A 26481-nucleotide genomic window follows, 5' to 3' on the forward strand; every position below is an offset into this window, starting at 1 on the left:
AATCACACTTGATAGAGATGTGTGATAAAGAAGAGACCAAACTATGTCAGTGTGCATGTAAATGATGGAGAAATAGTCATTTACGATATCATCCCAAACAGATCCTGTAAAGCCCATAGGAGGCACCAAAAATGTGTTAGGGGTGGGGCAACAACAACAACATTAAATTGACTAAAAAAACAAAACCCAATAACATTTACTATAAAGGGGACATAGGTTAAATGTTCTTTTTCATTCTTTGCATACAAATAGTTGGGTCTCTGGAGTATCCGTCTACCCATCAAGTATAAAATGGTAACATTTCTGCCAATTTCTGAAAATGTGTTTGTAAGCAAGTCGTGTTGTACTTTACACACAGTGGCGCAATTTAACATAACCACCGCCCACACAGTTTCTCAGCCAGGCTGGACAAAGTTCTAGAAACAACTACTTTGACCAATGCATCATGTCAAAGCCACAAGGTTAGCAGCGCTGCAGTGATAGCACAAATTAGCGTTAGTATCTCATCGATAAGGACTTGCCCTTTGGAGCTGGAGGGTCAGTGGTTCAAGTCCCACTGTGGAAAAAAAATTAATTAGAGAGTGTCAAGTAGGTTGCCAAGCCACGAGAAGCATTGGGGTGATAGATAGTGATTGGCTTATGTGGCTGGGTTCATGTGAGTGAGCTCAGCCCCAGTTTCAATTCCTGGTTTAACCACCAGAGGTCGCCAAACCACATTTAAATCATAAATATGAGTCACCAGTTCAAGCAAACGTCTTCTTAACCACTAGAGGTCGCCAAAATCTATGTTCAGGCCATGATTAAGAGTCTCTAGTTCAAACATAAGATATCTTAATATCCTTATACTATCAAAAACCATATTACAATAAACATACACATACTAGAGTCAACAACTTTTAAATCTGATTAATTTTATATCCTTAATATACCCTTGATGTATATGTTCTCTTTGATGTTCTTATATATAAGATCATTTGATACTGAGTACATCAAGCCTAGTAAGGCTGTTTTGATATTATTCTTACTTTTGTGTTACAATTACACAATGTTTTGTTGAATGCATGAGAGAATTGTATTCACATGAGTGTATATACATTTAATTGACATTTAACATGTATTGCAGAATGCTTAGAGATTAACATGGTGAGATGAAATGTATTGGTTGAGTTTAAGACATGAAATGTGCTTGTAATTGAATGAATTTACTGAGAACCTACAAGACATATGAAATATGCTTGTAGTTGAATGTATTTACTGAGAACCTATTTGGGTGAGCAAATAAGAGGTCAAGTCAGGATACTCTGAAGTGGAAACAGGTGCTTCCCACTCAGGTCAAGTCAGGACACTGAAGGGGTAATAAAAAAATATTAGCGAGGAGCGCGTGTCAGAATATGTAAACAAAAGGATTATTTTGGAAAAGGGTGTTTCTGGAAACCAAGGTTATAAAAGCCTCATACGCTGATAAACGGGGCTCTCTTATCTATCAGAGGATAGAGAGACACACGTTCTTCTCTCTCGCAATGACAGGGACCAGCTGACGGGAGGAATTCATCAGGCTACTTGGATAGTTCTTCATTTTTGAATTTTCTTCTTGAATTGGGTAAGACGAAAAGAATATTATAATAAGGTAATTAAAAGAACCGTCATTGACATTGCGCAATAGGGAGAAGGGCTAGTCAGCTGTTCAGAGATTCTTATTTTCCAAAATACCTTATTATTAATTTGGCTTAGGGCTCGGTAGGACTTGATCACCCCTTAAAGCTCACTCAAAAAAGGATATACTTGTTTTATGATTTTACATTTTTAACTATTTCCATTTCCAAAAAGGATATACTTGTTTTATGATTTTACATTTTTAACTATTTCCATTTCCAAAAAGGATATACTTGTTTTATGATTTTACATTTTTAACTATTTCCATTTCCAAAAAGGATATACTTGTTTTATGATTTTATATTTTTAACTATTTCCATTTCCAAAAAGGATATACTTGTTTTATGATTTTACAATTTTAACTATTTATTTTCATTTTTGTTATTATTATTATTATTTACTCTATGACATACCCTTACTGTCATATTATTATTATTATATCCTTTAATAATCACTATATTAAAAACCTTGATTTAATCCTTTTCTATCTTTGTCATTCTTATAAATATGAGTATTCTCATACTTACCACTCAACCTCTTATAAGTGATTGAACGTTGACGTTCAATCACTTATAAGAAAAAAATAAAAATAAAAAATAAAAGTAACTCATCTATTTCACTTCGGCTTAATACAAAAACAAATCCGTACGGTCCTAACAAGGATTGTTAAATTTACTAGGTCAAAATACAAGTGCAAACGATTCATGAGAGATGGAGCTGCTGTAAAAACGGAGTGCTCACATTATTATCTTTTTACTCGATAAAGGTTACTCATCAAGGGATGATAAGTGAGAGCAGACCGGATTGGCTCCGTAAAACTAAAGGCAGTTAGCACACCTAGGCGAATTCATCTCGACACCGGCTTGAAAAGCTCCCTTCCCGGGGAGGCTCGACCCTTTAAACGGAGAGTCGGTCAGGACATTTTCCCGATTAGTCCTGCGGATAAGCGAATCTGACAAGAGCGATGCTGTCCTGCTTTCTGCCTACTTTTGAGGTACCTTTGAGCAAGGCACCATCCCCATGGCTCAGCTCAAGTGGCGGAAGACTGTGTTTATGCATCTTGTGTTTTTGTTGTGGTGGTGTTCGGGGGTGCATGTGCATTATACGCTGAGTGTAATGTAAAATGCATTAACTGCTTTTTAGGCTAAGGGCAATCGCTTGTTTTCCACTCTCTGGGTAGTGCTTCCGCTAGTAGAAGCCACCAGTCGTCCCCCGCAAACAAACGCTACCGAGCAGAGCTGGCCAAGGCCAGCAGAAACCCGCTCGTGGGATGACTCTAATGAAAGCCGGACTTGCCATTGGCCCAGCAGTATGTGACTGAATGAGGGCTGGTGCCCTGCCTGAGACAGAACCGCCTAAGAAATTATCCATTTTCACCATGGCGAGAAATTTACTGAAAAAATACGATAGGCACCAGTACACCCGTGACCCGAGTGTGGAAAAGCGGTTCAGAAAATGGATGGATGGATGTCTACAATTGGCATATTTTGACAAAAGCATGCCACAGACATTTTAAGACACTTAGGAGCTATTTTAAATTGTGAAAAAAAAATCATCATATGTCTCCTTTAAAAATGTTTGAAATTACACCACTGAAGTGTGATTCGCTTGTTGTAAAGTCCAGCTGAATGTGGTCTATAAAATATCTTCTGTACCATAGATAAAGGTGCCACAAAACAATGATAATGGCAACAAACGTTCAACATTTCGCTATCCTCTACTTTATTGGACCCTCGAATTCCCTAAATATTTCAAAATCTTTCAACAATAGTACAACACAAATTTTGCACTTTGTAAAAAGTAAGAAATTGACCCACCTTTATTTAAGCTCTTGTTCTCCAGCTCCAGGCTCTTGATTCGTGAGATTAATTCTTGATCAGCTGTGCTGCTGCTGCAGTTGCTCTACCAAACAAGAATACAAAAGATGTGAACAGTATAGTGATTGCCGGGTAATCAGAGCCTTCTAACCCACACTCAATGTCACTCAATGTCACATCTTAGACCTGGTCATCTCTAAGGATGTTGAAACTCTTATCAATTGACATTAAGGATATGGCTATTTCTGACCATTTGTGTGTATTCTTTGAATTACAGATTCTTCCAAAAGTTCAGACAACCTCTGTGTCGATTAAGAAAAGGTACATAAATGAGAGTGCCACCACTAAGTTAATGGAGATCATAGCTGTGCCACAAACTCTAAATGCTGACACAGTTGTTGAACCTTTGGATAATTTCCCCTGGAAAATCTCCAATGTCATGAATGCTGTCGCTCCTATTAAAACTAAGTCAATCTTGAGGCGACCTAGAATACCGTGGAGGAGCACAATGATGGTAAAGACCTCTAAATCGAAGTGTAGGAAAGTAGAACGTAAGTGGAGAAAAACTAAACTCCAAATTGACTATGACCTCTACAGACAAAGTCTTTGTAATTTTAACCAAGAGTTAGTCAGGGCAAGACAGAAACACTTTCATCAGTAAATCAGTAAGAACTTCAACAATACTCGCACTGTATTTGCTGTGGTTGACAAGTCCACCACCCCAGTTGACCAAAAAAAAAAAAAACTGTAGAGAAAACGGTTCAGCAGCTGAAACCATCAACGAGCTGTCTTGACTCAATACCGCGTGACTTTTTCATAGTTGATTTGCAGCAAATAATCAATTGCTCACTTCAGTTTCCTAAAGCTCATAAAGTAGCTGCCATTAAGCCTCTGCTAAAAAATAGAACGCTGGACGCTTCCACGTTAGCAAGCTATAGACCAGGGGTGTCAAACTCATTTTAGTTTGCGGGCAACATCCAACCCAATTTGATCTCAAGTGGGCCGGACCACTATATTCTCGGCCTTATAAGCTATTAATAACGACAATTCAACTTTTTTTTAAAACCATCTTTTTGGGTGCACATAATTACCACTACATTTGGGAAAATATTCACATTTATTGACTATTATCTGGTTCCCAATCTTGTTTCAAAGCATATGAGCAATCTCAAATGTCATAAAAATTAGTGCAATTTCAACAATATTACGAATCTGTTTTCATCTACAGTTGTAACTTAAGAGATCACAGTAGCTCTACAAACTGTATGTACCTTTTATAAAACAACCTATTTAGAAATATTTTTAAATGTACATAAATTTCCACATCGATCTGAAAATCTTGAAAGGCTCAACTGATTCATCGCACCATACAAAGTGGGAACTTTTTAGAATGAAAGTGCAGTTATCCTCCTGCCTTGTAAAGGTATACTGGTAAAGTGAAACAAAAACATGAAAACAAATGTATTTGCTATGTCTATTAAGGACACATATCCACAGTAAGTGCAAAACAGAAACTCAAATTTGCTACTTAACCTATTAGCATGGATCAAATTATCTTGTAGCTTACATCTCACTAAAAAAGTGACTTCCAGCTTTTCCTTGTCAGGGGGTCGCCACCACAGCGAGTCACTCACATGATTTGTTTGTCTGACGTAACCCAACCATATTTACCTTGGCTTTAATAAACCCCTGTGCCAATTAACTTCAAAAACTCATTTTAAACTGCACATATGCACATGAACTTACGAAACAAACAATACATGATATAATAGATACACTGGCAGTGCTTCACACAAAGTCTCACTCTTTTACTGCATATTGACTGGAGGCGTGCCCCGCTGCGCTGATCTTTTTTCGCTCTCAGCTTCGTGCATGTCACGTCATGCGACTCACAGCACTCCCGGTTGTATTGTAGTTGTGTCAAAATAAAAGCATAAGTTTCAAAATAAGAGTAACCATTGGAAGTGTTCAATCTCATCGAATGGCAATGACCTAGGGGGTCCCTCAAGGCCAGTTCTTGGACACCCCCTAGTTCAGACTGTATATGCTACCCTTGGGTTAAATTCTTCAGAACTTTAATTTTATAGCTATGCAGATGACACAGTTATATCGAGCGACTACAGTTCAATTGAGGTTTTGTGTCACTGTCTAAAACAGATAACTGGATGAGCCAACATTTTCTTCAATTAATTAAATCACAACAAAACTGAGATAATTGTTTTTGGCAATAAAGAGGATTGCTGTTAGTAAATACCTGGAGTCACTCTCTTTAAAAACCAAAGACCAAGTCCGAAACCTTGGTGTTCTGATAGATTCCGACCTGACTTTCAACAGTCATATCAAATGAATTACTAAAACTGCCTTCTACCATCTGAAGAACATATCCAGAGTGAAGGCTTGATTGTGTCAAGCAGAACAGGAGAAGCTCATCCATGTTTTTATCTCAAGTAGACTTGACTATTGTAATGGTCTTCTGACTGGACTCCCTAAAAAGAGCATTAAACAGCTGCAGCTCAGCTTCTGACCAGAACAAAGTGGTCAGAGCATATTACACCCCTTCTAAAGTCTTTACAATGGCTTCCAGTAAGCTTTAGAATAGATTTCTGAGATCGACAGACTCTGGTCAAATAGTGGAGCACAGAGTCCAAAGCAAACATGATGAAGCAGCATTTAGCTATTATGCTGCACACAAATGGGATAAGTTGCCAACAGAAGTGACGTCAGCCCAAGTATGAATGTTTTAGTTATATTTATTGTATGCTGTCCTCTTTGTTTTAAATGTTTATCAGCTTTTTTTCACTTTTCAAAAAAAATGCTTTTAATCATGCAAAGCACATTGAGTTAACTTGTGTGTGAAATAGGCTATATAAATAAATTTGCTTTGCTTCATCAAACCCAAATCACAACATGAATAATGTTAATTAAATTGAATTATCCATGTGCCAGGTTACCTACACATCCAATTACTGTATAGTTGACCTTCAGAAAACAAACAAGTGCATACATTTTGTAAGATGAGTCAGCATTCTCTGATCCGTGTTTAATGGACATAATTTCTTCTACATGCTTGTTGGAATTGGGAGGCTTAAGTACAGCCAGTGATGAGTGGTGATTGGAACCAAGTGCGCAGGCGAGATGGTAATTAGTGCTGGAGAGAGATGGGGGGCGGGGGGGGAAAAGAGGCAAAATGCACCACCCATGCTCCGCAGAGGAACTGCAGGGAACAGATCATGACATATAGTGTTAATAATGTATGCATTCATACTCATTTGTGATGTGGATAGTTGATTTCATTCTCATTTGTTGTGTGGATAGTTGATTTGATGGTATGTAATTTTGTTGTATTGTATTGTATGTGACTGACTTAGACTTGATGTGTAACTTTCTGCGTTCTTGGCCAGCACGCTACTGCAAAAGAGATGTTCTGTCTCTACTTGGTTAAATAAAGGTTGAATTAAAAAAAGGGGATTTTTGGGGCCGACGGTGGTACTAATATTGGGCCCAAAAAAAATCCTGAAGCAAACAATTGAGAAACAAAATAATTGAACCCATCAAAACATGCATCACATTACTGGACATAATACAAGGGACGAAACTACTGCTTTTAAATAAAACATACCAAAAAAAAAACATACATAAAATTACATGAGTTGAAACATTTTCAAAATTATTTTAATAAAGACAACTTGTTAAATGAAATAGGACTGTATATTATTCGTCTTATACAGTTCCATGAAAAAGTATTGGTCCAGCTTCTCGTATTTTAATATTTGTGCATAGTTTCCCCACTTTAAGACCAAACAAATGTAAATATCAGAAAAATATAACCCAAGTGGACTTAAAATGCTGTTTTTAAATGGTGATTTCCTTTATTAAGGGAAAAAAAAAAACGTTACATCCAGACCTGTTCAATCAAGAAATCACTTCAACAGAATCTGTCCCGACAAAATCATGTCGGACAAAAGATCTAAAAAAGATGCAAGTAAATGACACAATCCAAAGAAATTCCAGAACAGTCGAGGAATCTATCATCTATCAGTCTGTAAAGGGTTACAAAAGCCATTTCTAAAGTCAAACATGGTGGTGGTAGTTTGATTGTCTTGGGCTGTTTTTTTCCTTCAGGACCTGGACAACCTGCTGTGATTGATGGAACCATGAATTATGCTCTTTAGCAGAAAATCCTGAACGAGAATACCCAGCCATTAGTTTGTGACCTCACGCTGAAGTGCACTTGGGTTCCGCAGCAGGATAACGACCACACCAGCAAGTCAACTTCTGAATTGCTTAAAAAAACCGAAAATTAAGGTTTTAGAGTGGCCTGGTCAAAGTCCGGACTTAAATACGATTGAAATGCAGTGGCATGACCTTAAAAAGGCAGTTCAGGCTCGAAAACCCTCCATTTTTGCCAAATTCAAAGAATTCTCCAAGGAAGAGTGCGCCAAAATATCTCCATAGAAACGTGAAAGACTTACTGCCTGGTCTATAAAACATTTGATTTCAGTTGCTGCTGCTGAGAATGGCCCAACCAGTTATTAGGTTTAAGGGAGCCATTACTTTTTCACACAGGGTTATTTTTTTTTTTTCCTTAATAAATTAAATAACCATTTTAAAACAGCATTTTAAGCTCACTTGGGTTTTATTTGTCTGATATTTACATTTGTTTTATGATCTTAAAGAGTGGAAACTATACAAAAACATGAGAATTTGAGAAGGGGTCATTACTTGTTCACAGCACTTTATTAATGGTGGACATGGGCGTTATGTGAGAGAAATGACTTTTCAGGAGTTACTGTGGTCATTCTGTTCATAATAGCAGTATTTCTTGTAGTTCTATTTGTTCACAGACATCCAACATTATTTTTTTACTGGGTTTCATGTTCTAATGTATAAAATAAAACCACCACAGCCAAGGCACAGTAAATAGCAATTGTAAGTGTGTATACAAATGTTTTGGCTTTAAAGCTGCTGTGGGTAACTTGTTTTTGTTTTGAAAAAGTAATTTTCACCCAAGCCACTACTAATTGATAAAATGACAGGAATGACATTACATTACATTTTTTATTGAACAACTGCACAAGATGCATACAAACACTATGGCTTTTGTCACAATCAAATACAAATAAGGTTAGGTACATTCCAAAATTAAAAAAAATATAAAAAGAAAACCGGCATAGGCTTTTCACATAGCATATATTCCTGAATTATACAAAAAAGATTCATAGCATTTCTATTTTTCATAAGTCAGAGCGTTTGAGAGGGGAAAAAAGGTGAAAAATGAATTTGGGTTTCACCTTCAAAACTTTAAATGAAGAAAAAAATATACAGAACACAAGAATAGTATTTACCAAATGGTCATTATTTGTATTGTATTGTATTGACACCACTAAAGTCATGGCTTTCAACCAAAAGAAGGGGAAGACGGAGTAGTTAGAGCAGGGTCACTTAAAATCCCTTTAATCAAACCAAATAAAAGAGTTGGAGATGGCTTTAGTTATGTATTTGAATGTTTCGTGATTTTTGTACAAATTATATTTAAGACAAAAAGTGTTTATGGCAGAAAGTCTTCCACTTGTGTCAAGCCCAATGTCTGCACTTAAAGCTTTCAATGAGCTTCAGGATTATTTGGGAGGCCATAAAAGCGCTAAGGATCGTATATACCGCCTACGACGCAACACGACACAACCATTTATCATCCATTTTCCATACCGCTTATCCTCACTAGGGTCACGGGCATGCTGGAACCTATCCCAGCTGACTCGGGGCGAGAGGCGGGGTACACCCTGAACTGGTCGCCAGCCAATCACAGGGCACATAAACAAACAACCATTTGCAGTCACATTCACACCTACGGCCAATTTAGAGTTTTCAACTAACCACCATGCATGTTTTTGGGATGTGGGAGGAAATCGGTGTACCCGCAGAAAACTCACGCAGGTACAGGGTATAACTTGCAAACTCCACACAAGAGGCAGGATTTGAAGCCGGATTCTCAGAACTGTGAGGCAGATGTGCGAACCAGTCGGTAACCATGCCGCCTACCATTTATCATCCATCTTTCCATTTTGCGTACAGCTTCCCATCAATAGGGATGCAGGCCTGCTGGTGCCTATATCCCAAACTGACTCTGGGTGAGAGGCGGGGTACACCCTGAACTGATCGCCAGCCAATCCCAGAGTAAGTAAACAACCATTCGCTCTCACATTCACACCTACGGCCAATTCAGTCTTTAATTAACCTACCATGCATGTTTTTGGGATGTGGGAAGAAACCGGAGAACCCAGAGAAAACCCACACAGGCATGGGGCGAACACAAACTCCACACAGGAGAGGCCAAATTTGAACCCGTGTCCTCAAAAGTGTGAGGCAGATGTGCTAACTAGTCATCCACCGTGCCACCTACCATTTTATCAATTAATGAAAATAAGCGTTAATCACCCGATCACTCCCGGTCAGCTGTTGACAGCCTTTTTGCCAACAAACAACTAGCTGGTTAACAAAGTTGAGCTGGTCAACTTTGTCCCTTTACTCCTGTTGCAGCTGGTCTGCACCTCGGCCCTTCCTTTGCCCCTGGAATGCCTGCTGCCTCTTCTACATACTTGATTGCGAAGCTGATTAGTCAGAGCTGCCTGGACTAGAGGGGCCATCGAAGCGGGAAATCTTCAAAATGAATAAAAGTGTGAGAGCATCACTGGTTTGTTATAAACAGAACAAGGTATCTGAAAAAAGTACAAAATAACCCCCCAACAATAGTTGACAAACATTTCTTATATGAATTCAAACATCGTAAGCCTACTGGTTCTTGCACTCCATGTAGAAGTATCATCATCTATGGATAATAATGTGATTTCATTATGTTTTATTCCTATTTCCCTAACTGGACACTTTCTGTAGTGGTATGATTTTATATTTCCTACAGTATATTTCCTACAGTGTAATGCAATGCCTCATATAACAAACAAACGGATATTGTGTCAATGCAATAATAACAATTTCTATTCTTTTCCAACTGTTTTCAGACATTTTCCCCTCAAAACTGCATCCAAAACGCAGTTGTATGTTTTTCCACTCCCAAAACGTTTGTGTGCAATAATGCCTCTTAAACAACATGCATGCATGTTTACCAATCCCGCTGTGACAATAAATATAAATAGTTTTGTGACACCATATCATGGTACAGTAAATGCTGCTACACAAGCACTCCCATAGGCATAGTAATTAGCACTCTGCTAACAATTAGCAGGCCTCTTTTGTCTCCCGTTTGTAACAAGCTAACTAAACATTTATTTCTGTCACGAAAAAAATTAATCATACAATAATTACCTCTTCCAAAGAATCCATCTTTCCCCCAACGGCAGTCCTTCAAAACAGAATAAAAATGTAGAATCACACTGTTGCGGAGTGGTGGGGAGGCTTGGATAGCCTGTCATATCGAAGCGACAGCTTGGTTAGTGTAATGCAGATTTCCAGCTTAGGGAGCGACAGAAGCTACACACTGCAGGTTTAATTGTCTGGGTGACCCTAAACAAACTAGTATATGTAGTTATACTAGGGTTGTCCTGATCCTAAATTAGGCCTGATTACATGATTTTCAGCAGATCGGTATCAGATGAAAAAAGATCGGATTTGTACATTTTCTTCTTTGTAAAAGGTCACAAAGCGACAAAATAGGGTACACATATACTGCCAAATTGAACGGCAGTAGCATAGTTTAATATTATACAATGTAACGTTTCGTGGTGTGAAAAAAAAAAAGACAAGACGGGAGGCAGAAAAAAATTCACATCTGCACAATTGCTGGGATGTCCCCTAAAATCTTCTTTATTTAAACCAACTTTTTAAGCCTGAGTGTACTGCACCTATTTGTTAAAATACGAACCCCAAAAAAGGAGACCACTCGTTACCTTGCGGTATGTGGTGACTTTATTGACAGAAGAGGATCTTTGGCGATGAATTAGAGAGGTTATATTTGACTTAACGCTCTCCTTTCAAAAACACATTAGGAATATAGTGCCATAAAAAAGTATTGGCCCCCTTCTCAAAATTTTATATTATTGCATAGTTTCCCCACTTGAATTAAGATCATCAAACAAATGTAAATAGACAAATGAAACCCAAGTGGACTTAAAATGCTGTTTTTAAATGGCGATTTCATTTATTAAGGAAAAAACACTCTTCAAAGTTAACTGGCTCTGTGTGAAAAAGTAATGGCCCCCTAAACCTAACAACTAATAGACCCATCCTCAGCAGCAACAACTGAAATAATTTGTTTTCTATAACTGCCAATGAGTCTTTCACATCTTTGTGGAGATATTCTGGCCCACTCTTCCTTGCAGAATTGTTTGAATTCAGCAAAAATGGAGGGTTTTCGAGCATAAATGGCCTTTTAAAGGTCATGCCACTGTATTTCAATCAGATTCAAGTCTGGACTTTGACTAGCCCACTCCAAAACCTCCATTATTTTTTCACAAAGGGCCAGGTAACTTTTTTCCCCCCTTAATAAATTAAATTACCATTTAATAACAGCATTTCAAGCTCACTTGCGCTATATTTGTGTGACATTTACATTAGTTTGAGGATCTTAAAGTCTTAAAGCGGGGGAATTGCAAAAATATAAGAATTTGAGAAGGGCACTGTACGGCACTTTGATTCAGGCTGCAACTGCGTCCACCAGTACAAGGTTGATACCCTGTGCAGTACTGTTTTGGAGCCTGGATGGCGCTTTGCGCCTTCTCTCTCCCCTCCCCTCTCTGTTTCAGCTTCTCCTCAAGCCACGCACCTGTCTCCAATCAACCCTCATCACCACCTACATTTAAACCTGACTGTTCCCGGAAATCCTCGCCAAAGTACTGCAGCTTGTCCTAGCGTTACCACGGCCCACTGTACTCATGTAAGATACTCAACTCCACGTTCCCTTGTTAACTCTTGTGTCCCCTCTTTCCCCGTGTTCCTGACCCACGTCATTCCTGCCAGCCATTGTTCTGTCCACTGCCTGCCACGGCCTGTCAACACATCCAGGACAACTTCCATAACCTTTGCTCAATAAACTGTTCATCATTTTACTTCAGCTACTTCCCACACGTGACAGTTGTTCTAATAAAGACAAAATGACAAATACTGAAGCCATAATTTATTAACAATTATGATTTTGAATGTCAAACAGAAATGTTTTTGACAAAATTCTGAAAATATGGAACTTCAGACATATTTGGACAAATTATTCTGGAAATAAATTTTAATAGGTTGGCAGCTTTGCAAAGTGCAGCCACTTACAGATCAGATAGTTGTATACTGGCCATATGTCACACAGTGACTACACTGAGCAAAACCTTTGAGCACCCTGTATGCAAGTAACGTCAGTTTTTGGGAAACTGCTTTTTCTACGCGAATTAGTTCGAAAATGTTCAGCTCACCTTTCCAAAAATGTCGTTCAGTTCATAATTAAAAATGTTGAACCGCTCCAAAAATTAACTAGCTCGTAGTTTGTTTGTTTTTTCGCTCAATATGTTGCTAGCAGGTTATTAACCTGAAAAAAAAATTGCATTTTCATTCCATTCAGTCCACACAAGTAGCCAGCGGCAGATTTCACCCTGCAATCTCAAAAACATGTGGAAAAAGTTGTTGCTTGAATTGTCTTTTTTTCAATCTTTTGTCAGGACAGATTCTGTTTAAATGATTTCAGAATCATCTTTATTCGCCAAGTATGTCCAAAACACACAAGGAATTTGTTCTCCGGCAGACAAATTCTTGACTGAACAGTCAAGGTCTGGAGGTAATCAGCCTTGATGTGATCAGAGAAAATTAACCAAAAATTGTGATTAGCCACAATTAATTCATGATTTATCCATCCATCCATTTTCTGAGCCGCTTATCCTCACAAGGGTCGCGGAAGTGCTGGAACCTATCCCAGCTATCATTGGGCAGGAGGCGGGGTACACCCTGAACTGGTTCCCAGCCAATCGCAGAGCACATATAAACAAACAACCAAACAACCATTCGCACTCACATTCACACCTACGGGCAATCTAGAGTCGGCAATTAACCTACCATCATGTTTTTGGGATGTGGGAGGAAACCGTAGTGCCCAGAGAAAACCCAAGCAGGCACGGGGAAAACCTAAAAACTCCGCACAGATTGAACCCCGGTCCTCAGAACTGTGAGGCAGGCACTCTAACCAGTCGCACACTAAGCCAACATTCATGATTTAACTTGGGGATAATAACTTTTTCCCCCACACAGGGGCCAGGTAACATAGTTAATTTTTTTCCCCTTAATAAATGAAATCATTTTTAAAAAAAGCATTTTAAATTCACTTGAGTTATATCTGTCTGATATTTACCTTTGTTTGTAAATAGAGGGGGAAACTATGCAAAAATGTAAGAATTTGAGAGGGGAGCCAATATGACACTGTATTGCAAAAACAATTTTTCTTTTCCATCTTTGCAATATTGCTAAAACACGGTACATCCTATCCACTAGTGACACAAAGATCATCCATCCATTTTCCGCACCGTTGATCCTCACTAGGGTCGCGGACGTGCTGGATGCTATCCCAGCTGACACTGGGCGAATCTTAAATTAACCTATCATGCATGTTTTTGATATGTGGGAGGGCTGTTGAACCCCGGGACCTCAGAACTGTGAGGCAGATGTGCTAACCACCCTGCTGTCACAGAGATCGTATACCACGCATTTGTTATGTCTTGCTTGATGTTGGTCTTCCCATGTCTAGTATAAAAAGCCTGAAGTTAATATTAAACGCTTCAGACTTTTGATGAGGACGAGAAAGTTCGGTCATATTATCCCCATTCTGACCAACTTGCATTGGCTCCGAGTCTACTTGAGATGGGATTTTAAGGTCCTGTTACTTACTCATAAAATATTACACGGGTTAGCACCTTATCTCGCTGACTGACTTTTACTGTATGTTCCGTTCCAAAACCCAGGCTCTAAAAACGCTGGTCTTTTGGTGACTCCGAAAGCCAGAAAGAAGTCCGCAGGCTCTCGAGCATTTTTTTTTTTTTTTTTTTTTTTCTTTCTGGCTCCAGTACTCTGGAATGCCCTACCCACGGATATCAGAGCTGCTAACTCAGTGGAAATGTTTAAATTCCTACTTAAGACTTATTTCTACTCCTTGGCATTTAGGTAAAGTATCGGTTTTACTGCAGCTTGTCCCATCTCCTCCCCTGTCATCTCCTGCTAGGAGAAAGGACTAGGTGATGTTGACCGAATCTGAGGCTGTTGCTGTTTGGGTTCTGCACCGATCAACTGAGACAAGATCTGAGGTGAACCACTTCCCCCGGAGTCGTGACCACGAAGTATTCTGTTCTGACCGACCGGGCCGGGTCCTGAGGCAGAACCACTGAAGGAGTCTAGCCTGCGGCGCCATTTCTCTTTCAATTGACTCTCATGCCATTTTAAATGAATGTTATACAACATCTTGCCATTGTAATGAACATTGTACAGCACCAGACTATGTGATAAAATGTTGCCCACGTGACATCCATTTTAGTCTGGTCACCCTGGAAGAGGTATGCCCCCCCCCCCCATCTGCGGTCCCTTCTCAAAGCTTCTTTTATCCCCCCCAAATGGGGTTTTGAGTTTTTCCTTGCCCGACTGGGGGGGTTCCTTGCCCGACTGGAGGGGTTTAGATTACGGGATGTCATCAATCATTGCCAACTGTGGGCCTGTGAAGCTCTTTGAAACTTTTGTAATTAAGGGCTACACACATAAACTTGACTTGACTTACTTACTCCTGCAAGTGACTTCTGAATGTTCTCCCGGGCGCGTGCGATGTCTTGAAGGATGGCGTTAGCTCCCGCATCCTTAAGATAAACAAGAGATACTTTTGATTAATGTTGTATGGACTAATTGGTTACACTACCACCTTTGGTTTAGCAGTGACAGAAGCATGAAGAACACAATTCTGACTGGTGATGGCAAGATAACGATATATTGCTTCTAGGTAATACTGATTGCAAATTTTTAATGTGGATTTGCTTCCTGAGTGCTATCATTATGTGCAGGGCTTGATTCGGACGGTGGCCAATTAGCCAAATGCGTGTACATTTCAACGGTGGCAGGTAACACAGCCACTCGTACCAGCCACTTTGAAGTTTTACATTTTATATGTGCATTTAATTGTTGTTTTCTTAAACGGCATCTGTAATAATAAACCAATTGCAATGTGAGACTAGTACACTACAAATCCCATCAGCCCTGCCTGCAAACAGTGTTTGCTCATTGGTCCATTCGGGAATCCCTTTGACGACATCACTGTTGAGAGGTGAAGAGGACAGCAACAGAAGAGAAGCGGTGGAGCGATGATGTATTTTGCAGGTGTTCAAAAACCCGCAGAGAGGAACAAGAGGAAATTTGAAGAGACAAAGGAAGAGGACACGAAAAAAGAAAAGACATTCATGAAAAGTGGAAGGCAGGTCGAGAATGTCTCGTGTATGACCAAAGATAGCAAGTAATGTACTGCACAGACTGTCGGATGTACGTTTAAGGGGCAACGACTAAAATACGTGTTTACACACTGCAACGAAGAAACCTCTTGATTACCTTTTACATTTTTGAGAAAGGTGGGTTACTCTTAAAACTCAATTCATTTTTTCCAGGTTGGATGAGAGAAAAGTTCTAAAAATAGGAAATGCATAGAGGTTATACAGATCACAGCTGAATACTTGATGGCATTCATCATTTATGTACTCGTATAGTAACGATTTGAGTGTGCTCTGGGTTCATTTAAATTTAAAAAGGTTCTACATGTAGTTCTTTAGTAGTCCGCTTTAATCATATTAAATATACTGTAATTATCAAACCAAAAAAATTGTCTAGTAAAAATGGTGAGTGGCTCGTGACTCTGGGAAGCAACTAGCCACAATGGCTGGTGAGCAGAAAAGTTAAGTGTCAAGCCCTGATTATATGTATACTGTACTTGGAAATGGAGGTGTGCATTCAGCTGCTTGCAGTCTACCACTTACACAGACTGCCCGCGTTGTTTGTGAGGAGCTGATCACACGCTCAAAGAAGCGTCTCTCTGCCTCATCGTAGCGACTTTTTTCAAACCAGATCTTCTCCTTGGTCAGAAAGGTGACAGCGCTCATGTTGCTAAAGAATGGAAGTACAACAGTGAGATGAGTGAACAAGACACAGCAGGCAGTAGAGTAGGTGGGATTATTCTATTTGTGAATATGCAGGGTATATAAAAAGTCTATAAACCCTTGTTCAAATATCAGGTTTGTGTGATGTTTCAAAAAAAAAAAAAAGAATTAAACATTCAAAACTTTACACCTTTGTGACCTATAACCTGTACATAACTGAAAAAATATATATTTTAAAAGGGAAAACCAATACTATAACCTGGTTGCATAAATATGCCCACTCTCAAACTAATACTTTCTTGCAGCACCTTTTGACTTTTTGGGTGGAAGTCTGATCAGTGTGACACATCTTGATGTGGCAATTTTTGCCCAATCTTTGTAAAAACGCTACAAATCTGTCAGACGGCGAAAGCATCTCCTGTGTACAGCCCTCTTCAGATCAGATCACCCCACAGATGTTTGATCGGATTCAGGTCTGGATTCTGGCTGGGCCATTTTAAAACCCCAATCTTCTGGTGAAACCATTATTTTGTTGATTTGGATGTGCCTTGGATCATTGTCATGCTAAACGATCAAGTTCCTATTCAGCGTCAGCTTTCTACCAAAAGACTGCCAAATTGGGAGACTGACTGATGTTTGGAACACTTCCTAATTCCCTCCACCTTGAATTGGCTAACAATTCCAACTGAAGAAAAACAGCCCCAAAGAATGATGCTGCCGCCATCATGCTTCAATGTATCGATAGTGTTTTGCTGTGTAGCAGTGCTGTGATAATGCCAAACATAGCTTTTGGAATTATGGCCAAAACGTTAACCTGTTATACCAGACCAAAATATATTGTCACGTGATTTCAACTGGATTTGTGCAAAATGTAGACGTGTAAATGTTTTTCTTTGCAAGACAAGGCTTGTGTCTTGACACCCTACTTCATAACCAAGACATATGAAGATGGAAGCTTATCATCACAATAGCCAGTACTAGCCAGAAATTTCTGCACCTCCTTCAATGTTGCTGTAGGCCTCTTGACAGCCTTCTTGACAAGTTTCTTGTTTTTGTTTCTTGACAAATTCTTTTGTATCCCTCTGATGTTTTGGAAGCTCTCTGAGCATGGTCCTCAGAGACTTGTGGTATGTGACATGGCTTTTGCTATGTCACAACAGAATTGTCAGGAAAATCCTATGAGAACAACTACATTTTTTTGGGTTCGTTAGAGCCACTTTAAATGGTGGCAGGTGTGTGCCAACTCTCATTTAACAAGTTGAATATAATTGGTTATTTTTAAACAGCCACATCCCCAGTTATATGATTGTGTGCAACCACATTATCTCAGTTTATTTTTTTACATCCCCTTTAAAATATATATATATATATATATTATTTATTTATTTATTTTTTTTTTCTCCCCCAGACGAGTTGTACAGGTTTTGGGTCAATCATGGGAAACGTTTTTGAAAGCTTTGAAATTATTCACTGTTGTCTAATTTTTTATATCACAAAAACCTGGCATTTGATCAAGGGTGTGTAGACTTTTATATCCACAGTTTGTAATCGCAGTTATATTATGATGTACTATAGTAGCTCTAGAATCTTTAACATAAGTGGACTACAGTGTTACTTTTAACAACACCAAAACAAAAGAGAAACAAAGTGAAAATTGTGAGTTAATACGAAACAATGGTCAATTCAAAAAATCCATCCATCCATCTATTTATTTTCTGTACCGGTTATCCTCAACTAGGGTCGCGGGCGTGCTGGAGCCTATCCCAGCAATCTTTGGGCGAGAGGCGGGGTACATCCTGAACTGGTCGCCAGCCAATCGCAGGGCACATAGAAACAAAACCATTCGCACTCACATTCACACCTACGGGCAATTTACAGTCTTCAATCAACCTACTATGCATGTTTTTGGGAGGTGGGAGGAAACCGGAGTACCCGGAGAAAACCCACGCAGGCACAGGGAGAACATGTAAACTCCACACAGGCGAGGCTGGGATTTGAACCCCGGTTCTCAGAACTGTGAGGCAGATGTGCTAACCAGTCGTCCACCGTGCTGCCAATTAAAATAATCATACCCAAATAAGGAAAAATTAATAACAAATAATAAATGAACAATGAATTAAGAAAAAAATCAATTTTAAAAGATTAGTAGTACATGTAGAGGAAAAGGAGTGAAAAAAAAAAAAAAAATGCCTGAAGTTTATCCAATCTCCAGGTTCAATCATACTTTTCCCTCAGTTGGACTGTGAAGACAATCGATGAGGTGTCCGTTTTGGCCCTCCGAAATTTCTTTGCCACCACTGCTTCACCTCCACGGAAACGGCTCTCTGCTACATCATACCTCCACTTGTCCAACCACACCCGCTCACTGTCAGGGTGAAGAAAGTAGCAAACTCCAAGATCATGCCTCTCTTGTTTGGCAGGTATCTCAGCAGGTTCTTCCTCCTCCTGGATTGGGTGCAGAGCATGGAAAACCTCTACTATGCCCTGCAAAACCCCTTGTTTTTCCTCCACCACTACTTCCTCTTCCACCTCTATGAAGCTTTGAGGGAGCTCACCACTTCTCAGGGTGTAGCTGGATTGTTTGGATGAATTGTTGCCACACACAGTTTGGTAGTAGGTGGCTTCTGCACGATCATACAATGGCTTCTCCAGCCATATGTCACGAAACAGCTCTGCTAAAATGGGGGAGAGCCCGTTAACCGTTTGTTGCGAAGTTAGTGTGACTGCCTTCTGCTGTGGGCTAGGGATTACAGGAGTTGGAGCTTGAGACTGATACCCTTCATCTGGGGTTGTGGGTTTGATGAAGCTCTGAGACAAAGAGTTTGGAACAGCCAACTGCATGGATTCTTCGACTTGGTGGTCAGCGTGCCTAAAACAGTTCTTCTTGGGGGCTTTAGTAGATGAAGTCTTGTTTTCTGGAGTTGGAGCTGACCCATTCATCTTAGCGGGTACTTTGGGTGAGTTTGCCAACCAGCACTGATATAGGCTCTCTGCTTGCTCGTATATGCTTCGTTGAAACCACACATTGGCACATTCCGACTGCAGGGCAATCAGTCCGGCTTGGGGGTCAGGTGGTTGAGTTGTGTTTTTATCAGATTCCTCTTCACTTTTGGCTTTGGCGTTAACCTTCACCGTGGGGTGACTCTCAGGTTTAGATGTACATCTCTTGCCTGCAATGCCTTTTTCCACTTTGCTTTTTATCTCCATTCAAGCTTCCACTTTCTGGAGAGGATGACATTCCCTCATTTTGCTGGGTTGAGTTAGCCTTGTTTCTGCACTCAGCTACCAAGTTGGTTGAAGAGTCCACCTGACTATGGTTGGAAGGCTTATTATGATCCAACATATCTGCTGTAGAATACTGGCTGGTCTTCTTTGACATCTTTGATCAGTTACAGGAAAAAGAAAACAAGTACAGGCTTGTGTATTAGTTGGAGTTAAGCAGAATAAACTTGACAAACGGGATAGATAACTCAAGAGCCTTTCACACATGAATTGCAAATGTCCATTATATCACTGATTGGTTCTCAATTTGCAGCAACATACCTGATTCAGTCACTGGCCACATTTACATGGACAGAAATTCAGATATTTCAGTATAAACTAATTAGGAAATAGAAAAAAACTTGGATGTATAATCCATAGCCATTTGAACACAATATCTTGGATAAGGTCAACAATGATGTCAGTGGATGTTGCCAATGTAAACATTTACAGAGTTTGATAACCCTAAGAATAAATCAATATTTCAACATCTAGAGGAGTTATGACCTTACAGATTCAATGAAAGCAAGAGGGCCTCATTTCTATTACTTCAGAAGTTAACTACTGATTATAAGATGGCATGTAGTAAAACACAGTCACAAATAACTGTTTGCAACAAGTGTGAAAGGGGAACTTGGGAGGAAATGCTTTGTAAAATCAGTATTATAGGTCATTCTTAGAAATTATAATTCTAAGAATTCAGTGAGAACAGAACAGTCAAGCAGCATGCAAGGGACTGAAATAATCATGCAGATGAAGTAGGCTTGCAGAATGAAATCTGTTTATTTGTCAATAATTATGGCTCACCCTCTGAACCAGTCAGAATACAATGGAACACAACAACGCCAGTAAAATACTGAGTTTTATCAATATATTCTGAAAAAAATATTCCTGAAACATCATACAAATTGTGGACTTTAAACTGTCAGAATGCACTGTACTCTTTGATAAGGAGCAGGGCATAATTATGCAGACAGCTACATTAGCTTCTTGCTCTATCTAGCTAGTCATCAATTGGTTTTCTGCCACATGCTTGTCAGTTGTGATCAAAATGTAGTTTTGTGTGTGTGTGAGCGGGCAATGTTTAACAACACATCGGCCTTTCATTCATGTATACTTGTGTCAGTTGCTGTTAAAAAGAATGTGCGAGGTGCATCGCCTACACGATGTTTATTACCCCTGCTCAATCATCAAAGTTAAGAGTTTTTTAAACAGTAATATTATAATCGTTAACGTCTGGTTCTACTTGTGAGACGTATCTATCAAAATCTTATAATATTGCCTGCATTGTTAAAACGATTTAATGATGGTGACAGTTTAGAGATTGCAACAAACTACTCCAGATAATTGATCTATTGATTTTTTTTAAAAATCCAAACAAATCATAGGCTGGGCAATTGTTGGCGCCTGTAAAAACAAGGAGTGCCCATAATTAAAGTCATATAGCACAAGAAATAAGGACACTTTTATCGTTGTAATGTCAATGGGTCAAACAAAAGTCTCAATTATTGCCCTACTTATGTGTTAATTATATTTTTTAACAATCACTTTCTTTTATTTCTGTTTATGATTTCTAAAAGTAACAGGAGAGCCATACACTGAGTGGCCACAAAACCAGGTCAGGTCACAGGGGCAGTAGCTTTAGTAGGGACGCCCAGACTTCCCTCTTCCCAGGCATTTCACCCAGCTCTTCAGGGGGGATCCCGAGGCATTCCCAGGCCAGCCGAAAGACGTAGTCTCGCCAGCGTGTCCTGGGTCGTCCCCGGGGTCTCCTCCCGGTGGGGCGTACCCGGAACACCTCATCAGGGAGGCATCCGGAAGGCATCCGAATCAGATGCCCCAGCCACCTCATCTGGCTCCTTATCATCCCGGATGACAGAGCTTCTCACCCTATCTCTAAGGGAGAGCCCGGACACCCTGCGGAGGAAAATCATTTTGGTCGCTTGTATCCGGGATCTTGTTCTTTCGGTCATGACCCACAGCTCATGACCATAGGTGAGGGTAGGAACATAGATTGACTGGTAAATTGAGAGCTTCACCTTTTGTCTTAGCTACTTCTTTACACAACGGACCGATACAAAGTCCGCATCATTGCAGACGCTGCACCGATCCGCCTGTCGATCTCCCGTTCCATTCCCAAGATACTTGAACTCCTCCAGTTGGGGCAGGATCTCATCCCCGACCTGGAGAGGGCACACCACCCTTTTCAGACTGAGGACCATGGTCTCAGATTTGGAGGTGCTGATTCTCATCAGAGCCGCTTCACACACTGCTGCGAACTGCTCCAGTGAGAGTTGGAGATCACGGCTTGATGAAGCCAACAGAACCACATCATCTGCAAAAAGCAGAGATGCAATACTGAGGACACCAAATCGGACCCCCTCTACGCTTCGTCTGCGCCTTGAAATTCTGTCCATAAAAGTTATGAACAGAATCGATGACAAAGGGCAGCCTTGGCGGAGTCCAAACCTCACCGGAAACAAGTCCGACTTACTGCCGGATATGCGGACCAAACTCTGACTCCGGTCGTAGAGGGACCGAAAGTGATGTTATATTAATTAATAAATTAATAACTGTGTCATAAATTACTAATGAGCAAAATCTTTGTAAGTGCAGAATTTTTAATGGCGCTAATAATATTGACTTTCATTAGACTGAGCAAGTTGTTATAAAATTGTGGCCGGTCTCTATATGTTTTATGTGCTAAACCAAAGTAGCCAAATCTCCAGTCTATAAAATGAAAAGGTCCCTGGGAAATGTGGATGTATGGTGAAAATTCTTCAGACAAGGCTATGCACAGTTCACATTTACTGTAAATGGACATCATGCAAGCCATGCAGTTGATGATACTAACATTGTTTGCCTGAATGCAGGAAATGCCCCCCTCCATGTTTGTAGAAAACACTAAAAACTGACACGGATTTTGGGTAGTCTTTTGAAAGCCATTTCCTGCAATCAAGTATCAAATTGCAATCAAGGTCTGAACTTACCGTCCTTGGGAATATGCAATTCTCAAGTCTAAAATCAATTGTTCAAATGTTCTTTTCATCCAGTTAACCGCAAGCGATTGGAAAATAAATTTTAAAAAATACATAAATAAATCATGATCTTGCCAAGTCCAAGAACAAGTTACAGGGACAGTAATACATACAAAATAAATACATTGTGAAAAAAAAAAAATGCATTCCCAATGGACTGTTTTCATCTTCCATAGAACCAGGTGCCAAAACTACTAGCTTGATGCATTATTTAACACTTTGACTAAATATTTTTTTAATCATCAACTGAATACTGTAATACAGATGTTTGAAGAGCTCAAGTTCAGCATGGCGAATACCCATTCTCATCGTGATGTGAAATATTCTCTTCCATAACCTTTGAACAACAGCAGTGTGACAGCCCATTCCCGCCAGGAAAAGAAAAACAAATTAGGGATGCACGATAACTGTTTTTTCCCCCACGATAACCAATAACTTGCTGCTTCTCCAAACCGATACGATAACCGATTTCCTTCTTTTAATGGTTTATACTGGATCGAGGGTCTTCAACAATTCCCAGCCCCAGGACCCCCAAACTGATGGAAAGCTTGACCGGGGACCTCTTATGTATATTGTATATACTGGTAATTGTATTTTACATGAAACTGGTTGCATAATAGAATGCCTGTTTATCCATCCATTTTCTGTACCGCTTATCTTTTATACATGTAAAATATAATTAAAATGGTATTATACTAATATGATACCATCATTCATTATCATATGTATTGCAGTGACTATGGCTCGGTTGTCACTGCAAGAACCCCCCCCAAACACTTGATAAACTCCATTCTCCCAAGCCGCCCTGCTGTGTGAAACGGCCACTTAAGGACACCGGGGTATCTCACCCGGATCTTAAACTAATTAGCGGTTTCCCGTCAAATCTGGATTCCAGTCGTCAAAGACTCCTCTCCTTCTTTTTGAAGGTTGGGAGAACCTCTCTCCAGTAAGACCAAGCTGGGACAGATCGACAACGATACATTTTAGTTAGATATGCCACAGACTTAACTATTACTCCCAGACCTTGAGTTATGTTTAATCACCGCCTTTTTTAGGAAGTCAAATACAGCTATGAACTATTTGTTAATATTAAAACATGCACACAAATTGCCACCAAACACCCACTGGGAACAATTGCAGGGACACAGGTGACACCCGCTGGCGTTTGCAATGTGTGTATTCTTACTGCAATACTGCAATGTGTACTGCAATGTGTGTATTCTTATTCTAAATTTCTTTAACTGAAGACAAATGTCTGTTATTTCACGAACTCTGCAGAAATATTCCAAATGTATGCCTTGATGTCTGTGTCATTGTGTCAGCGTTACAGGTCCAGCTGCAAGGCTCTGAGACCTGTTCGTCTTGAAGTGAAGCCAAACAGTATGAAATGCATTGAACCATGGGCAGGTGATTTGCTAAGACTCAAGTTTAAACAATCATTCTATATGCTTGATTTATGAGTAAGAGTACAAAGTCAGGAGTATTTTATATGAATATATGATTTTTACACGATTTTTATGGCTAGATCGTATACCAGGGGTCGAGTCGATGGGCGTGGTCTTCTCCGGTTTCCGCCGTCCCTTAGACACACCTCCTGGGTATTTAACCTTTGACTCCCGCCTCTTCTCGCTCTCGTGTCCTGCTTCTCTGCTGTTCCTGCTGCCTAATCTCTCCAACCATAGGCTGGCTTCGGCCAACCCCTTCCCCCTTTCTGTTCTTTTGTCCTTTATGTGCCACCATGTGCACGAGCACCAGCAGGACCAAACTGGCGGCGCTTTTGATTGAGGAAGCCAGCCATGCGGCTTTGATCACTTTTCCTAGCCGCGATCTGTTGGTGGAGCCTCAGTAAGCAACTACCGGCATTCCACAACTGTCACGCGCGCAGCTGAGAGCAAGGGTTGAGCCCGCCACAAGTTCAATCGGCAGAAAAGTTACGAGCGCACCTCTGTCGGCTTGAGCTGCTAAGCGAGTCCGGTGCTTAGTAGGTCGCTGGGTCTTGCCGCAAGTGTCAAAGGTATGAACTCAAAGTCAATGGATGGTTGTAATTTCAGCAAGTGCTGTTGATCATGAGCTAATTTACTATTTTGTGTGTCGTAGGCAAAGAATTATACTCATAATATCCATGACTGTTCGAACCAATGCAACCGCCTGGCGAGTGGCGAGGAGTGTGCCACTCAATGGTCCGGCACCGCTGAATGGTATGGTCTGGTTATCGGACGAGTTTTTTGGGTATCGGACCAATGAGAATGACGTCATTATTTCCAAACTCTGGGCCGACAGTTATCGTGCATCCCTAAATAATAGTAATAAAGGAACCCCTTTTTTTTCATTAAAAAATAGTGTTTTACATTTTTTTTGTCAAAAATGGCAGAACCGGTTTCCAGTGGAAATTTTTATTTTATTTTTTTATGGCAGAGGCCAGTATTTTCGCTTTCTTTTTTTTCTTTTAAATGGCAGTAGCCATTTCCACCAGTGAAAAAACAATTACACTGTCCCAAGTGTTCCATAGGCAAGTAACATTTGAAACATTGACTTAAGTCAGTGGTTGTTTAGAGTTACATGGGCCATGTGTAGATATTTTTGCTCGCCGTGGAAATCTAAAAGTTGACTTTATGAAGGTTTTGTGTATGTGTACATGACGAAATGTATTAAAATTATGCGAATTGTGTTTTATACATGTGATAGCCAATAAACATGGTGCACGATACTCTTCATGCACCATGTGGGTGACCTAACTGGTCTCTGCATAATACCACCACATAAGCTTTGTCTCGCCCCCTGCTGTTGCTTTGGCACAACAAATGGAGGACCCGTGGCAGTTATTTTTTTTTTGTTTTCTATTTAACTTTTCCTAAATGTCCCGTTTCAGCAATGGAGTAGAAAAACTAAGAAAAACAAGTTTTGGCGGAAACTAGCTTCCTGCCCAGTAAAAATTTAAATAAAATAAAAAGATAATTCATTTTATTTTTTACTAGCGGGAATAGGGTTATATACAGCAGGGCAGTCCATTAAACGTAATAAGGTCAGGGTTGACTTCGAAATTAAATCAAGGAAAATATAACATTATCTTGGAAATTTGGGAGTGACGTGGCCGTTTAGGTCGTAGGACGATGTCGCTCAATGAATGAGGCAGCTGAAAAACCTCGGCATTAATAATAACAGCCTGGGAATAACCATGTAACATCAACTGGAATTAAAAACACACTGCGAGGTTAGCACCTGCTAAAGTACGGCAAATCATTTCGTTTTAATTTGACCATCACAACGTAAAAAGCAGCGTGCCTTTGCAGCAGTCTCCCAGTATGGTCGGCCTCATTCGGCTCTACCGTTAGCTAGCAATGGCTAACACATGCCCAGTCCGTTCAACACTGATGGCTCCTAATATATTCCCTAAAACGAACAGTAACAAACAATCCCGAGTGTGAACCCCCAGTTGTCAGTCAATGACACATATACTTACTGTTGGGATTTTGGTGTCGTCGCTGTGGATACAGGTCGTGGCAGAAACGTGTTTCGCCAAGTAACAACGGGAAGGAGGAAGCAGAGGTTTTACGCATGGCATTGAGCTTTGAAGATGGGGGAAGGGGACGAAAGCGCCTTCCTCGTGTG

The 26481-nt window shown here is 40.0% G+C and overlaps 1 protein-coding gene and 1 long non-coding RNA gene across 2 annotated transcripts in view; one reads left to right on the plus strand and one right to left on the minus strand.

Annotated features, from left to right (window-relative positions):
* Positions 1-26461, minus strand: part of eef1db (eukaryotic translation elongation factor 1 delta b (guanine nucleotide exchange protein)) — a 38863-nt gene extending 12402 nt beyond the window's left edge. Inside the window, 7 exon segments of the mRNA XM_061684792.1 lie at positions 3471-3555; positions 15221-15292; positions 16454-16580; positions 18798-19741; positions 19743-19952; positions 22689-22783; positions 26333-26461. Of these exon segments, the coding sequence (XP_061540776.1) occupies positions 3471-3555; positions 15221-15292; positions 16454-16580; positions 18798-19741; positions 19743-19952; positions 22689-22783; positions 26333-26429 (1630 nt within the window). The 5' untranslated portion in view covers positions 26430-26461.
* On the plus strand, positions 1444-15713 carry LOC133406824 (uncharacterized). The gene is made up of 4 exons (XR_009769098.1): positions 1444-1600; positions 9543-9644; positions 10008-12357; positions 14671-15713. It is a non-coding gene; the product is annotated as an uncharacterized LOC133406824 (long non-coding RNA).
* Positions 26462-26481: the final 20 nt, after the last annotated feature.

This window comes from Phycodurus eques, chromosome 8, assembly GCF_024500275.1.
Source record: "Phycodurus eques isolate BA_2022a chromosome 8, UOR_Pequ_1.1, whole genome shotgun sequence".
In the NCBI taxonomy this organism is placed as follows: domain Eukaryota; kingdom Metazoa; phylum Chordata; class Actinopteri; order Syngnathiformes; family Syngnathidae; genus Phycodurus; species Phycodurus eques.